Raw genomic sequence first — 16,261 nt, 5'->3', positions numbered from 1 at the left:
ATATTGGAGGTGCAAAAGGCTCCCCAAATCACCCAGCTGGTTCCCAGACACCCCTGGGACCCCAGGACAGAGAGGCTGCATCTTCTGCAAAGCCCTCCATGATGGCAGAGCCCCCCTAGTCCTCTCCATCACACCCCTTTCCCCCAGCATCTCCCCATCTCACCCTGAGGACTCTGCCTGATGTGGGGGTGGCACAGAGGAGCAATACACCTCCAGCTTGAGCCCTGCAGAGATGTGGTGGCACCAGGGGACTCATCTCATCCCCTGCAGAAACACCCCAGACACCCACTCCTACCAGGAAAAGCCCATGCACACCCCCCTCCCAGCAATGGGACTGTTTGTAAGGCTCTGGGGTGGGTGGGGGTGGAAATACAGCCCCTTCCTAATGCTCAACCACCTTCACCTGTAGCACAGGGACTGGCAACAGCCCCCTCCCCCTTCTATCCCCTCCCCAACCCCACCCCCGAGGATCCCACAAGCCAAGCTCAGTGCCCAGAGGGGTGCTGAGGGTGCTCCTCACCCCCTGCAATGGGAGAACCGAGCTCCCTTGGTGCCATCCAGCTGTGTATCCCAGCCGTGGTGCAGGGTGGGGGGCTTTCCTGCTCCCCTAGGCCAGCAAGGAGAGACTGAGGGTCCCCCAGCATTGCTCCCCCCCCCGCCAACACCAACATCTTCTCAGGCTGCTGCAGTGCTGGCAGCCCCATTCTCCCCCCTCCCCAAAGCCATCAGTATGCACCGGGTGTTCTTCTCCATAGCAACCTCCTGCCTCCCCCCGCGGCCCCCCCAGCGCTGCACAAGCACTTTGCTGCTGCAGCAGCCCTGACCCCGCCGGCACCGCTCACCTCTCCCACCTACAGGTAGCTGGGGGTGTGTGTCCAACCTCCCCCCCTCGACCCTCCCTTCCTCTCCTTGCCCGAAGGATGCTGCAGCTCTTCATCCTCCCCGTCCTGCAACTTATTTACCCCGCGTTGATTTTTGGGGGGGTTTATTTCCCTCCCTTTCTCTCTTTTTTCGGTTCCCACCCGTCACCTCGAGGCAGCTCCAATCGCATCCCCCCGCTCCCTCCTCACCATGGATGCCAGCGAGGGGTGGGCACCCACCCTGCCTGGAGAAGGACCCCCCCTCATCTTCCCCCCCTCCTCCAGCAGTAACCACTCGTGCACGATGCCATCGGGGGGGGTGGCACATCCCCGGCCTGCTCCAGATGCCACCAACCATCCCCCTACCCTGCAGACCCCCCCACACCCCCAGGACCCCATCCCGTGGCAAAGCTGCAGCGGTGCCCCCCCAGTGCCACACCGCACCCCGATTCACACCAAAACTCATCCTTCTCGCTGCATCTCCCACCTTCGGCTGCACCCGGGCTGCCCCCTCCCCAAATGCGGGGGGGTGCATCAGCCTCCCCGCCCCCCCTAAAGGCACAGCCGCGCCGTGCCACCCCCAAACAGAGAAGCAAAGAGGCCGCGGGCATCGCTCAAGATATAGGTTTCTTTTTAATATAAAAAAAGTGCCTATGAAAAATTCCTTCCTAAAGAAACACAAAAAGAGCGGTGGAGGGGAAGAGCTGGGGCCGGGGGGGCCGGGGCTCGCGGAGGAGGGGGGTGAGGGGTCCTGCTCCAGCCAGGGCAGCTGGGGGGACACGAGGAGGGGGATGTGATCAGCTGGAGTGGGGGTATTTTCCCCTTTGTTTTGTTTGGGGTATTTTCCCTTTGACTCTTGGAATTTTGCCCCTTTTTTTCCTCATTCCCAGGTCGGTTTTTTTCTCTTTTTTTTATGGGGGAGTGGGGTTATTTTGCACAATCCACAAAGGTGTACAAAAGCTGCCAAATCTTTGGGGGGGGAATCACACACACACACACACACAGGGGATTGGGGAAGGGCAGGGGGAGAAGAGCCCAAAGCCCCCACCCCAGCCAAACCCTTGAGGGAGGGGGAATCACACACACACACATGCAGAGGGGACTGAGGAAGGGCAGAGGGAAAGGAGCCCAAAGCCCCCACCCCAGCCAAACCCTTGAGGGAAGGGGAATCACACACACACATAAACACACACACACACAGAGGACTGGGGAAGGGCAGGGGGAGAGGAGCCCAAAGCCCCCACCCCAGCCAAACCCTTGAGGGAAGGGGAATCACACACACACATAAACACACACACACACAGAGGACTGGGGAAGGGCAGGGGGAGAGGAGCCCAAAGCCCCCACCCCAGCATCCACCCCCACCCCTGCACCCTGAGCTCACTGCAGCCACGGGAAAGTTGGTGACCCCCCCTTCCTTCACCACAACCCCTCCCAAACTCCCCCTCCCCACCAAGACTGGCTGGGATTGATTTCTCTTCATTTTGTTGTTCTGTTGAGGATTTTAAACTCCTTTTCCCCCTTTTTCACCCCATTTTCTCCCCTTCACCTCCTTTTTCCACCACAAATCCGAATCTTTGGGTGAAAGAAACATCCTCCCCCCACCCCGTCTCCTCCCACCCTCCCTCCCCAAGCCAACCAGCCTCATCCTTCCTCACCACAACCAAACCCAGGCTGGCCTGAGCGTGGCTGGAGCAGAGGCAGCGGGACCCCGCAGCCCCCGGGACGTGTCACACCACAGAACCACAGCAGATGGAGCGATGCCATATACAAGACACGATTTATAATAAAACATTATATACAATAAATAGGTTATTGGTACTTTTTTGTGTGTGTGTGGGAGGGGGGGTGGGGTTTTTTCCTTTTTTTTTTTTTCCTTTTTTTTTCTCCTTTTTTTGGGGGGTTTCTCTGCCGCTGGAGCTGGGAAGAAATTCCTCTCAGTGCACTGGGGGGGCCTCACTCTCCCCTCCTGCGTGTTCGCCTCTCGGTCGCTGTCTCTCTGCTCTCAGTCTGTTTCATTCTCCCTCTGGTCTCTTCCTTTTATTTCTTTTGTGTGTGTGTGTGTGAATTTTCAGCTTTTTTTTTACTCTTTTTTTTTTTCCATCCCTTAAACTCTTTTTTCCTCTTTTTTTTTTGTTTTTTTAAACCTCTTTTTTTTTTGTCATCGTCGGTTTTTTTTCTGTTTTTTCTTCAAAAGTTATTTACAGTTTTGCTGGTTTGTTTTTGTTGGGTTTCGTGGGTTTTTTTGTGCAGAAAAGGAAACAAACAAACAAACAAAAAAGAATCCCTAAAATCAAAAATAAAAATTCCAAAGAGTCCCTTCTGCTTCTGGCCGGGAGGAGAGAGAAACGGCCGAGGCGGGGCCGGGGGGCGGAGCCGGGGGGCGGCGGGGCCGGGGTCCCCCCTCCTCTGCTCTGCTCTCTGCTCCGAGGGCCGGGATGGGTGAGGGGCGCGGGGCCGAGGGTGCTGTGGCTGGCGGGCGGGCTGGGGGGGCAGAGGGGAGAGAGGGGTGAGTGTCCCACTGCCACAGTCCCTCGGCCTGGCTGGGGGAGGGGTTGGGTTGGGAGGTGGGGAGGGGTTAGTACCTCGCCGGGGCACCCCCCCCACCTGGGAAGCACGTACCCGGAGGTCTGGGGTCCTGCTGATCCCCCCTATCTGGCACCCACATACCCAGGGCTGGGGTCTTGGTTACCCTATCCTCCCTCCCACCTGGCAACCACACCCCCAGGAGGTTGGGGTCTTGCCCACCCGCAGTCTGGTACCCACATACCCAGGGCTCTGGGGCACCCAACTCTGGCACATTTGGGGTCCAGCATCTGGCATCCCACCACCCCAGGCTCCAGCACTCCATCACCCTGAGGTCCAGCACCCCAGCACTCCAAGTTCCAGCACCCATCACCCTGAGGTCCAGCACCCCATCACCCTGAGGTCCAGCATCCCATCACTCTGGGCTCCAGCACCCCATCACCCTGAGGTCCAGCACCCCATCACTCTGGGCTCCAGCACCCCACCACCCCGAGATCCAGCACCCCAGCACTCCAGGTTCCAGCACCCCATCACCCTGAGGTCCAGCACCCCATCACTCTGGGCTCCAGCACCCCTTCACCCTCAGGTCCAGTACCCCAGTGCCCCAGGGTCCAGCACCCCATCACCCCAGGTTCCAGCACCTCACCAACCCGAGGTCCAGCACCCCAGTACTCCAGGTTCCAACACCCCGCCACCCTGGGCTCCAACACCCCATCACCCTCGGGTTCATCACCCTGAGGTCCAGGTTCCAGAACCTCATCACCCTCAAGTCCAGCACCCCATCATCTCAGGCTCCAGCACCCCACCACCCCGAGGTCCAGCCCCCCATCACCCTCGGGTTCATCACCCCATCGCCCCAGGTTCCAGAACCCCATCACCCTCAAGTCCAGCACCTCATCACCCCAGGCTCCAGCACCCCATTACCCTGAGGTCTAGCACTCCACCACCCCGAGGTCCAGCACCCCATCACCCTCGGGTTCATGACCTCATCAACCCAGGTTCCAGAACCACATCACCCTCGGGTCCATCATCCCATCACCCTAGGTTCCAGCACCCCATCACCCTCAAGCCCAGCACCCCATCACCCCAGGATCCAGCACTCCGCCACCCCGGGCTCCAACCACCCCACAAGGTCCCCAGTTTGATTCTTGGCCATGGGGCAACACCTGCAGCACATGCTTGCAGCCCTAAAGGGGCTGGGGGCACCCAATGGCAACCCCACCAGAAAGTGCAGAGCACCCAGCACACCCCCGCTGCCCCCTGGGCTCCAGCCCCCCACCCCAGGAGGGGCACGGGACAGCGAGGGGGCACTTACCAGGTGACGGCGGCATCTCCGAGCCTCGCTGGCGAAGCTGCCAGATCCTGGCGGGGGTCAGCGCTCCCCAGCACCCCTCGGCATCCATCCGGCACGAGAAGCCCCCGGCGAGCGAGCGGGCGGGAAAAGAAAAAACAACCAAACCAACCTCCCCCCCGAGACCCGTCGGGGCTGCCCTCGCCCCCCGGCCGGGCTCCCAGCCCCCATCCCCCGGCCCCGCGGCCACCTCCCGCCCGGCCCGTCGTGCCCGGGGCTCGGCGCCGGCGGCCGCTCCGTCCGTCCGATGGTCCCGCGGCGGGGGTGGGCGGCAGCCCGGGGGCGGCAGCCCGGAAAGCGGAGCAGGCGGCTGCAGGCGGAGCGGGGTTTGAGTGCGGAGGGGGGGTGGGAAAAAGAAAACCGGGGCTTTTCTCTCTTCGTCCGTTTTTGTTTTTGTGGGTTTTTTTCTCCTTTCGTTTCGCTGCTTTTTAAACTTTTTTTTCCTCCTTTTTTTTGTCCTTTTTTTGTCCTTTTTTTTTCTTTTTTTTCCTTTTTTTCTCATTTTTTAGAAAACAAACAAACGGTTCCAATCCCAGTTAAATACAGAACTTGAAAAGTGTTCCAGAAAAAAGTGCTGGCTAAATTACCTCTGCAAGAGAAACACAACATGGAGAGAGAGAGAGAGGGGAGGGACACGATGAGAAGGGCCCAGGGTTGCCTCGTGCCCCCCATCCCCCACTTCTGCTACCCCCATCCCTCCCTCGCCCCTCGGGGTTCCCCCACCTACCCTGTAACAAAACCTCGTTGTCCGGTTGGCACGTCAGCAGACACTACAATGAGGTGACCGTAAAAGTGTCCTCGGGGTGTTGTTGCTCTACCATGGGTCCCAAAAACCCGCTCTTCTGGGTGGGGGCCATGACGGGGTGCCCTTGGGGTGCAAAACTGGGGTACCTGTAGTTGTCCTGCAGCTGCAGCATTGAGTCTCTCGGTACGGGGGAGATGTTCAAGTCATTGATCAAGGGACAAGCGTAGGGTCCTCGGTGGTGGGCCCGCGACATCTCCAAGGGCTCCTTCTCGCCCTTGGAGGGGTGGGTGCCGCTCGGGCTGCTCAAGTGGGGGTTGAGACACTGGGGGTCCGTCCTGCCCATGAAGTCCACCAGCATCCCGGCCCCCGCTTTGCCGTCGTACGAGGGGCTGCGGGTGCTGGCATTGGGGGAATACCAGTAGGGGGGGTTTTTGCAACTGGGGGAGTCGTAGTGCGGTTGAGGCATGGGGAGGTCGCGGCAGGCCAGGTGGGGAGCGTGCGGCAGGGCCCCCCCCTGCATGCTGTGTTTGAGCGAGTCGCAGGCCGGCAGCTTGCGGAGGTCGCCCGCCCGCAGGTCTTCCTTGAAGGCCAAGGTCGGGGAGCAGTTGGGCGAGAAGGCTTTCTGCAAGCCGGCCTCGAAGACAGTCTGCTGGCCGGGGGCTGCCAGCTGGTGTGGGAGGGCAGGGAAGTGCTTGCTCTCCAAATCCGGCTGCCCCAAACCGGGGGAGTCGCTCTGAAAGCCCTGGACGAAGGTCCCGTCCGAGGGAGTGGAGGGGTTCATGGAGTAGGGGCCAGCGTAGTCGCAGGGGTCCCGCTCGCCCACCCCGAAGCCCCGGGACTGGGAGGGCAGGGGGGACATGCTGCTGTCCCCGCTATAGTAGTCCAAGCCCAGGTCCGTGCTCTCCTGGAAGAGGGGGTTGACTGCCTGCGACTTGGTGGGGAACTTGGCCTTGCCCGTCCCCCTCTCCTTCTTAGAGGCACAAGCTCCCCGGGAACCTCGGGGCTGCCGGGGTCCCGTGTTCCTCTTGGAGGGGTAGACGGAGGAGGAAGAGGAAGAGGAGGAGAAGTTCAGGTGGGAGGTGTCGAACATGTCCACCTTCTTCCGTCGGCCCCGACCGGGCTTGGAGCTGCTCTGGAAGAGGACGCTCTGGTTCCAGTTGTAGCCTGGGGCGGAGGACGCCTCGTTCCAGTCCATCATCAGCTTCTCCAGGCTGGAGAGGCTGGACTGGCCCTCGCTGGAGGACGCCTCGCTGTTGGCGCGCCGGTAGCCGGCCGGCTGGTTGAACTGGGTGCTGTCGGAGGAGGACTCGGAGAAGGTCTCCGACACCGTCTGCTGCTTGGCTTTCTGCGGGGTGTAGTTGGAGATGTCCAGGATGACGTTGGGCTCGTTGAGGTGACACTCGAAGCCCGGGTTGTAGAGCTGGCTGAAGGCCTCCGAGCTCCAGTCCAACCCGCCGTAACCCTGCCGGAAAGCCCACGGCGCCGCGCTGGGGAACTGCCGGCAATTCTCGGGCGAGGGCTGGAAGGAGGCCGAGCCCTTGGGCACCATGTAGCCGCCGGGCGAGACGGTGCTGGCGCGGCTGTCGCAGCGCAGCGGGGTGTGCGCCGCGCTGGAGAACTGGCCCCCTTGCTCGGTGCTGTTGAAGAAGGCGGCTTTGCCCAGCGGCAGGTTGGGACCTGCCGTCTGCGGCGCGTACCCGGCGCTGTGGGCGCTGCTGGGGGAGGACGGGAGGCTACTGCCGCTGCCGTAGGCGAAGCTGCAGTCCTTGCTGTTGGGGCAGTCCTGGGCTGACGGGTACTGCTTCCCTGGAGGGAAGACGCTGGCGGGTGCCACGCTCTGCCCAGCGCCGTAGCTGCCATACGGGGAGTAGCCGGGAGTGCCGCTGGCCGCGGGGTGAGCCGTGGGTGACCGGGAGACGGATGAAGGTGGTGCCAGCTTGGGAAAGGCTTCGGCTCCCCGGCACTCCGATGACCCCTGGGCTACCCCATAGCCAGCGGCAGTGGCGGCACGGCCGGGAGGGAAGGCCGGCCGGCTCTGCATCGCTGCGTGGAAAGCCGCCTCGGCGCCGGGGGCTGCCGCCGCCACCTTGCCGCCCCGGGCCGGGTAAGCGGCCAGGCCCCGCTGGCCTGCCAGAGTGGCCGGAGGGGCCGTGTAGGCGGCCGCCGACTTGCGGGACTCGGAGCGGGAGGCCGAGAGGGCAAAGTCCAGTAGGTCGGAGGAGTCGTCCGAGTCCAGCAAGGAGCGGAAGTAGCCGGTGAAGAGGCTGTGCCTCTCCGGGCCGGCCTCCGCCTGCGACGACGGCGCGCTCCCACCGTAGAAACCGGCTCGGCCGGAGGAGCCCGACTCCAGCCCGGCAGCATGGAAGGGTCTTGCCTCAGCCCCTTGGTAGCCACCGTTGCGGCCAGCCTGGCTGCCGGGGTGGCCGTGGTGGGGGGCCCAGGGGCTGCCCTTCTCCCCGCCGGCCCACTCGGCAGGGCCATCGCCAAAGCTCTGCCCGGGGTTGGGCTCGGGGAAGAGAGCCCCGTTCTTACGGGCCCGTCGCTTGCGCTTGGGTTTGCCCACGGGGTCGGGCTCCAGCCGGCCCCGCTTGCGCGGGTGCACGGCGTCAGCGTGAAGGGCGGCGGGGGCTTTCTTCTTCTTCCCGATGCCCTCGAAGAAATCGCTGAAGGAGCAGCGTGCGGCACGGGCTGCGTGGCCCCCCCCGCGCCCCCCGAAGCCCCCGGCCTTGCCGCCGCGCCGGCGGAAGCCCTGCACGCGGTGCAAGAAGTGGGAGATGCTCTGGGTGTCGGGGGCTTGGTGGATGGACTCGGGCTCGCTGGGGGTCCAGCAGCGTGGCGGCGAGCAGCGCCCTGAGCACTGGCTCTGCCGGTTGAGGAAGGCCAGCTTGGCCAGCACATCCGAGTAGTCGGCCTTGCTGTCGTTGGTGTCGGCGATGTAGGACGGCTGGGGCGAAGCCAGCTTCTGCTTCCTCCTCCTCCTCTTCTTCACCTCCGGGGCGGGCTCCTTGGGCTTGGTTTGGCCCAGCAGCAGGTTCTTGGGGGGTCTGCCCCGCTTACGCTTCAGGATGATGGGCATCTCGCCGGGCGGGAACACCACCACCACGTTGCGCCCGTTGTTCTTCATCTTGAGCAGCGGCGTGGGCTCCATGGAGCTGCTGGCCGCCAGCTCCTTGCCCTCCAGGTTCAGGTTGCTGCTGAGCGACGACACCTTGTAGGTGGTCTTGTTCCTCCTCCCCAGGGACACGGGGATCTTGGCCATCTTCACCACCATCTTCCTCACCCCGCGGCACTTGCTCTTCTTCCCTGCCACGGGGGGCTTGGGCGCCTCGTCGGGGTCCAGGGTGGCGGGAGGCGGCGGCGGGGAGACCAGCAGCGGGTCACTGGGCTCCTCGGGCCCGGGGGGCACCTCGGTGGGGAGGGCGAGGGGCGACAGGACGCGGGTCTCGGGGGTGACGTCCGCCCGGCGCCCTCGCCCTGCCCTCCTCCGGCGGCACAGCATCTTTGGCTTGTCTGTCCGGCGCAGGGCATATTTGCGGTGGTCCTCGCCGCAGCGCCCGGCCCCCCGGCCCCCGCAGGGCCCCCGCTTCACCACGCTGCCCAGGGGACACCCCCCGAGCCGGGGCTGCAGCCCGTGGGGCCGCAGAGGGTCCCCAGCGCCCGCCTGCACCTCCATGAGCTCCGCCACAGGCCCCAGCGGCTGCGGCTCCAGCAGCGAGGGCTCGGTGGGCAGCAGCGGGGCCCGTGCGTCCAGCAGCGGCGGCTCCAGTGCTGCGGGCAGCGGCTCCAGCGTCTGCAGCCCCAGCGGCTCCGCCAACGGCTCCAGCGACTGCAGCTCCAGCGACTCGGACAGGGGCTCCAGCGACTGCAGCTCCAGTGACTCGGAGAGAGGCTCCAGCGACTGCAAGCCCAACGGTTCCAGGTTCTGCAGTTCCAGCGACTCCGGCAGCGGCTCCAGGCTCTGTGAATCGAGCAGCTGGGGCTGCGACTCCAGGGACTGGGAATCCAGCAGCCGGGACTGGGAATCCAGCTCTTGGGCTGGCAGCAACTGAGGCTGCGGCTCCATCGCCTGCGACTCCAGCAGCTGCGTCCCCGGGCACGCCAGGGAGGCCAGTTCGTTCAGGATATCAGCCTCGGCCAGGTCCGAGTAATCGCCGGCATCGGGCTGTGAGCAACCGGCTTCCTCCGCCGGCGCTTTGGATGTTCCCCCCACCCCTGCGGCGTGGCCGGGGGGCTGCGGGCCGCTTCCCCCGCCACCATCGCCTTCTCCATCACGGGCCGGGGGCCGGGGATGCCGCGGCGGTTCGGTTTTGCAGAGCACCCCCCGCTCCTCGGGGCTGCGGATGCTGTTGGCCAGGGAGGGAGAGGAGAAGAAGCTGTACTGGAGGTCCCGGTCGGCGGGCAGCAGGCGGCCGTCCTCGTGGGCACCGCCGCCGCCGCGCAGGCTGCCGCAGTCCAGGTGCACCCCGCTGCTCTTGAGGTCCTCGGAGAGGCGGTTCAGGTCCTTCATGATGTCGATGAGCTGCACCACGGGGTGGAGGTTGATGTGCCCGTTGCCGCACTTGCTGCGGAGCAAGGCGAGGATGCTGTCGACGTTGCAGCGGCCCGAGGCCAGCGTCGCGTTGGGGAAGGTCTGAGGCGCCCGGTCGCGGGCGGCTGCCTCCTCCGCGCTCCCCCCCAGGATCCGGGGCTCGCCGGCGCAGCCCAGCAAGTCCTCGGCCGCTTTGGTGCCCCCGTGAACGCTCTGGCACCGGTCGGCCGGGTCTCCGTGCAGCAGCGAACCCGCCTGGTGCTCCCGGCCGAGCGCGGGGCACGAGCCCTCAGGGAAGCTCAGCACGCTGCAGGATAAGGCCTTTTCCGCCGGGCAGGCCGGGGGCCGCTGCGCCGGGTGTCCCGGAGGGTAGAACTTGGGCTCTCGGACGTAGTCGGGCGAGCCGCGCACAACGCTGGTCGTTACCACTGGGCCCGGGGGCTTCACGCGCATCCTGACCTCCTCCTCCCCCGCGGGCCGCTTGGCCGAGCAGTTGCTGACATGGGGGTCGGGGAAGGTGAGACCGGGACCTGTGTGGGGCACAGAGGGGGACAGTGAGGCTCTGAGGGCACTGCCAGCCCAAAGCAGCCGGCAATGCCTTGCTCCAGCCCCGCTGCCCTCGAGGTGGATGGGGGGGTCCTTGTACATGTCCCCTTGACTCTTTCCTCCCTGTCACCAGCGAGGCCCTGGCTGGCACTGCAGGTCCTTGCACCCAGCATCTCCAGCTCCTTCCTCCCCTCCCACAGCAGTGGGGAAATGGGGTCTGGCCCCCTCCCCTCCTCAGGAGGAGCTGCCCTCCCCATGGCAGGACCACCCGTGCCAGCCCCCAGCTCACCATAGCACAGAGTCACCTGCACGGGGGATGCTGGTGCCGGGGGAAGGGGAGGTTTGGGCTGCCCCATCCCCCCCGTTGGCAGGTTTGGAGGCAAGGTGCGGGGTGTGTCCAGGACTTACCGTCGGCTTTGCTGCTGCTCCTGCTATTGCACTTGAACTCTCTGCAAAGGAAGGGGTGTGGAGGGTGAGCCCCGCGGGGGAAGGGGGCTGGGGGGGGATGTGGGGACAAGGGGTGGGGGGGGACACCCGGGTGCGGGTCCCTCCAAGGGCCGTACCAGGGGCCGATCCTCCCGAGCTCCCACAGCCGAAGGGGCTGCGCCCGCCCATCACCCTGGCGTCGGGGCTGCAATTGGGGCGGGGACCGGGGCGGGGGTGGGGGGAGGTGATCGAGAAGGCACCGAGGACGGGGGCTGGGGGGGGGGGGGGCGGGGGTAAGCTGCCTCCGATCTAGGGGACAGAGGGGACAGGTTTATCCCCACCCCACACACACACACACACACACATACACACTCCTCTTCCTTCTCTGCTACCAATCCCTCCACGGGGGCCGGGGGCGGGGGTCTGCCCGGGGATGGGGGGGGGTCCCTGCGCGCGCGGCCGCTAGGTGTCCCCGGTGAGCCGCGCGCGCCGCCGCCGCCCCCCCGGCCCCCCCCCCCCCCGCCCTCTGGACCGACACACACCGAGGGGGGGTTGGGGAGGAGAGTTCTTTGCCCGCGGAAGTAGCTCAGCATGTTCCACCGCCCCCCCCAAGCCCGCCCCCGTCTCTTTCCCACCCACCCGTGGACCCCCCCGGACACCCCCCTGCGGTGACGCTGCTCGGTGCCCTCAGCCCCTGGTGACCTCCCCCCCGCCCCCGCCTGGCGCCTGCCTCAGTTTCCCCTCGTTGGAAATGAGGGCACAAGGGAGGTGTGGGGGGAGTGGGTTGCACAGGCATCCACGTGTGATTCAGGGTGCCCTGCACCCCACGGAGGGCTGCCCCCCACCCCCCCAAGGGTCATAGAGCTTCCCCCTCCCCATCCCCAGGGATTCTTTGCAGCACCCTCACTCCCACCAAAGCAGGGACAGGCAGAGCAGATTCGCTGCCAATCCCCACCCCAGCCCACCCGGTGCAGCCCCCGCTCCCCGTTGCCGGGGCCAGGGCCCCCCCGGGGTACCTGGGCCGGGGGTGTTTGCAGTGGAGGTTCACTCTGAAGCTCCTGCCGTCGCCGTCGCCGCCGGGCTGGCGGGGGCCCGAGCCCTGGGCACGCGGGAACCACTCGGCTGGCGGGCTGGCACCGTTCTCCAGTGCGACGGGCTGGCAGGCAAGCGAGCTCCCATCTGCTCGAGCAAGCACAGAGACCCCCACACATCAGCCTGGCAGACCCCCCTCCCCAGGGAAGCACCCCCTGCCTCGGGCTGGCGTGGCTACCCTGCTTGCACGCTGCTTGCTCCTCGTTCACACCTCCACCTCGACGCCACCGCCCACGAGGACACCCAGGATGGGGTGCCCAAGTGTGGGGTGACATTTTGAGGCAGGACACCCCTTTCTTCCCCACTGTGGCCATGCCTTGAGCGTGTGTCAACACACACATGTCCAAACAGATGTGCCGCACACGAGTGTGCATGTGGAGACCCCCACTCCCCGTGCAACACCGGCGTTCTAAGGGTCCAGACACCCACAGCAGTTGCCCACCCAGCACAGGGGCACACGGTGGAGCCTCCCAACCCACCACAGTCCCCCTGTGCCATCATGTCTGCCTGTCCCCCCCCGGAGCTGCATGTGAATCCCTGTTGGCTCCCTCCCCCCACACACACCCGCAGACACCCGCACGCAGCCGCTCGGCGTGATCCAGGCTCTTCCCGGTGTCTGGATTAGCGTGACAACTTATCAACAAGGCAGGGAAAGAGAATTCAAACCTGTCAGTCCATCCACATCCCCCCCCCCTTTTCCTTTCCCTCCCTCCTTCCCTCCCTCCCAGTCTCCCCGGCAGCCTTGGGGTGCAGCGCTGGCACGCCGGCCATGCGGGCACCTCTCCGGCCAAGGCCACCGCGCTGCCGGCGCCGTGTAAAGTTACACCGAGGGCAATGCTGGAGCAGGAAAATATGTGCTAGAAAGACCGGTCTGGTCTGTGATGAAGCTGCTGATGTGCCCAGAGAGCTGCTGGCGGGGAGGCAGCAGGAAGGAAGCAAACGGGAGCTTTTCCAGAACAGCCGTTGGGAGCCGGGCGCTGCCGCACACGCTGCGCACGGCTCGATGGGGAGGATCGGGGTGTCGTGGGGGCCCCCTGAGTGCTGCAATGGGATCCACACCATGTGTCTGGGGGGACTGGGGTGTCACAGCTTCCCCCCACCCCATCCCCATCACTGCACTGCTGTCCCCTCTGCGTGTGGTGCACGGAGCTGCGGATGCAAACCCTGTGGGACACCCACGGGCTCCTCAATGGGGTGCGTGGCACCCACCAGTGTCCACCCATGGGTGCCAGCGGCACAGGGCACATCCCTCCTGCCCTGTCCTGACCCCAGCCGGCTCTTACCCTTTACCCCACACTGGCCGACCTCGGCCTCCTGCCCTTGGACCCTCTCTCAGCCTCAGCACGGCCACGTGGCCGGTGCCAAGGCAGGGGCTGCTCCCCGCTCCGTGCCAGCCCAGCAGCCCCCCAGGGCAGGAACCACCTGCAGCCCCCCTGCACCCACCTCCCCACGGGCAACCACCCAGCCTGCCATCCCCACACCCCCGCGGGCTGGGCGCTGGGGAGGGGGCTCAGGGGGTGGGGGCGCGGGGCGGGCAGTGGGGAGGGGGCTCGGGGGGGGGCGGGCACGCCGGGATGCTCTCCGGCCGCAGCGCTCACTTTCACCTCCCTGCTCAGCCCCCGGCACCCGCCACATGTTTCGCATTATGCTCTCGGCCGTTCCTGTTGCTGCCTCTCTCTCGCCAGGGAACGAGCGGCCTTTTTCCCTCTTTTTATTTTTTTTTCCCTTTCTTTTTAAATTTTTTACCCTTCTTTTTATTTTTTTTCCCCTTCTCCTCGCTGGTTACAAAACACCAGCTGAGACCACACAGGCGAGGCACAGGGATGGAGGGAAAGGCACCGCGACTGGGAGAAGCGGCGGGGCCGGGAGGAGGAGGAGGAGAGGGTGGGGGTGGGGGTCTGAGGTGGGGAGGGGTGCGAGAGGAGGGGGAGAAAACGGGCGAGATTGCAGTCACCTCCGCTCGCCACCTCATGACCCCGCAGCCCTGCAAAGATAACAGCCCCCGCAGACTGCTGACTCGCCTCGCAGAAATCCAATATCCTCGCCTGGTGAACTAATCGACTACCTGTGCTCGCCACCTCCCCTGCCCGGCCTTAATCCCGCTGCTGCAAAGCTTTAATTAGTTTAACGGTTTCAGGCTTGACGAGAGGTTGGCGGCAAATGGCATGGCCCCCCCCTCCCCCAACCCGGCCCCCCACCCCGCTCCCTTTCTCCCTGGACAGGCTGCAGGGGTTCTGTGAGGTGGGAGAGGTGGCACCATGGGGATGTGGGGGGGCTGCAGACTTCATTCCCTCAGCTCCTCGACCCCCCAGCGTGGGCATGCTGGTGGGGGGGGGCACGGAAGGGCTCGCTTGGCACCGGCGCGGCGGCAGCTTGCGGCAGAGGGACGGCCCCACAAGACATGGCCGTGGGCTGGTGCCCGGCTCCGAGGCCACCCAGACGTCAGGGTGGGGCCGGAGATGCCACCGGGAGACAACCAGGCGTCGGGGACACAGATGGGGACACGCCGGCCCGACGCCTCCCGCCCCGTCGAGGCACAGTGCCCGACCGCCCGCGGCCGCAGCGCCGGGGCCGGGGGTCTCCCGGATCGCCCCCGCTGCCTGCGGGGTGCTGCCACCCGAAATACCCCCACGGGGGGGTGTGTGTGTGTGTGGAGTGTCTGTGCTCCCCCATCACTCGTGTGCAGAGGTGCCCCCCCCTTGCACACACGGCATGTGGCATCGGGGCTGTCCCACTCCCGCCTCTGTCCTCGCACAAGCGCGGGGATAGCGGCGGTGCCTCTGCCCATGGCGGGGCTTCTCTTCCCTCGTACACACACGTCGGGGGTACCACGGAGGTGCAGCCCCCCCCCGCACACCCCCACGCCGTGGAGCCGTGTCCCTTGCACAACCTCATCTTCCCACCCAGGTCCCCTCTGCGCCCTGTCCCCTCGCACGCTCCCGCACCCCTTTGCTCGCTCACAAGCACTCGCCCCCCAGAGTCGTGTCCCCCCCGCCGCCTCCCCGAGCCCGTCCTGCGCCTGCTGACACCAATGGAAAATCCCCTCCAGTGACAGCTTCCTGGCAGGCGCTTGCCGAGGGTTTCCGTGTTCCCCAGCCAGCCCCGCCCCGCTCCCCCTCCCCCGGCCACCTCCTCCCTGGGCAGTGCAGGGGGGGGGGGCAGCCAGGCAGGAGGACCCCCCACTTTCACCCCTGCCACCCCCTTCTCCGCATATCCCCACCCCCCAATTCAGCATCACAGCCCCCACATGGGTCATGCTCCCTCCTCTTCCTCCTGGCGCCTTGTCACTCCACCTGCACCCCCCACACTGGGCACCCCCCTGCCCCCCATCAGCACCGAGGTGCTTTGGGATCCCACCCAGAAACCCCCCTGGTGCGCCCACCCACATCGGGGACCCACCACCCTGCGATGCCAACAGTGCTGGGAGCAAGGCAAGAGCTGGGGGGTGGGCACAGAGGGGTGCTGGGGCTCAGGGTGCTCACCCTGATGTCTCCTTTGGGTTGTCACCCTACTCCTGCACTGGCTGAACGTGGCTGTCACCACAGCCCCCACCTCCCTGCCCTCGCTGGGCATTAGGACACGGAGCAGATGGTGCCGGGGTTTCATCTGAGGTGACGGGTCCGGCTGAGCTGCTGGGCCACTGGTTCCCTTCACAGGGCTGAGGCTTTTTGGGGTGCCCACCAAGCAGGGAGCTGGGGGGGAGACACCTTCCCCCAACCTGGTGCTGCTGTGGGAGGAGACGGTGGTGCCAGGAAGGATTTGGCTGGTACATGGGCTAAATGTGGCCCCAAGGGAGAGCTGGGCTTGGGAGCCCCCTCCCATTGCACCCCAGGGTGCTGTGTGGGTTCAGGTACCCACTCTGGTGCCAAGGGGAGGGGGTGCTGGGACCACTAGGCTCTATGCAGGGCGTGCTGCAGGCTTTGGCAGCCCCCCAATCACCCAGCAAGGCAGGGTGGGAAGCTTAGTGCCAAACCAGCTCTGAAATCCTGGCTGGTCCTGGAAGCAGAGACCCCCAGGGATGTCCCCACACTGCTGGGGATGGGGATGAGGCTGAGTTGAGACACACAGCCCTTCCCTTGGGCTTGATCCCAACCATGTCTCCTGGTGACATCCTCCAGGCCTGGCAGTCCCAGAGCTGTTGGGATCCTTGCTGGGTTCAGCTTCCAGCCCAGTCATGTGTCATGGTG

General features: G+C 65.3%; 1 protein-coding gene across 4 annotated transcripts in view; it reads right to left on the bottom strand.

Annotated features, from left to right (window-relative positions):
* Nucleotides 1-2,684: 2,684 nt before the first annotated feature.
* Nucleotides 2,685-16,261, bottom strand: part of AHDC1 (AT-hook DNA binding motif containing 1) — a 51,174-nt gene continuing 37,597 nt past the window's right edge. For all 4 annotated transcript variants that reach the window (XM_062014738.1, XM_062014739.1, XM_062014737.1 and 1 more), the window contains 5 exons: nucleotides 11,999-12,161; nucleotides 10,965-11,005; nucleotides 5,465-10,540; nucleotides 4,702-5,326; nucleotides 2,685-3,344 (listed from right to left, as the gene is read on the bottom strand). In XM_062014738.1, the coding sequence (XP_061870722.1) occupies nucleotides 5,508-10,463 (4,956 nt within the window). In that variant the 5' untranslated portion in view covers nucleotides 10,464-10,540; nucleotides 10,965-11,005; nucleotides 11,999-12,161 and the 3' untranslated portion in view covers nucleotides 2,685-3,344; nucleotides 4,702-5,326; nucleotides 5,465-5,507. The remainder of the gene's footprint in view (nucleotides 3,345-4,701; nucleotides 5,327-5,464; nucleotides 10,541-10,964; nucleotides 11,006-11,998; nucleotides 12,162-16,261) is intronic.

The sequence above is a fragment of the Colius striatus genome, chromosome 24, assembly GCF_028858725.1.
Source record: "Colius striatus isolate bColStr4 chromosome 24, bColStr4.1.hap1, whole genome shotgun sequence".
NCBI classification, from domain to species: Eukaryota; Metazoa; Chordata; class Aves; order Coliiformes; family Coliidae; genus Colius; species Colius striatus.
Note: the sequence above shows the minus strand (reverse complement) of the source record. Positions and strands in the feature narration are given on the sequence as shown.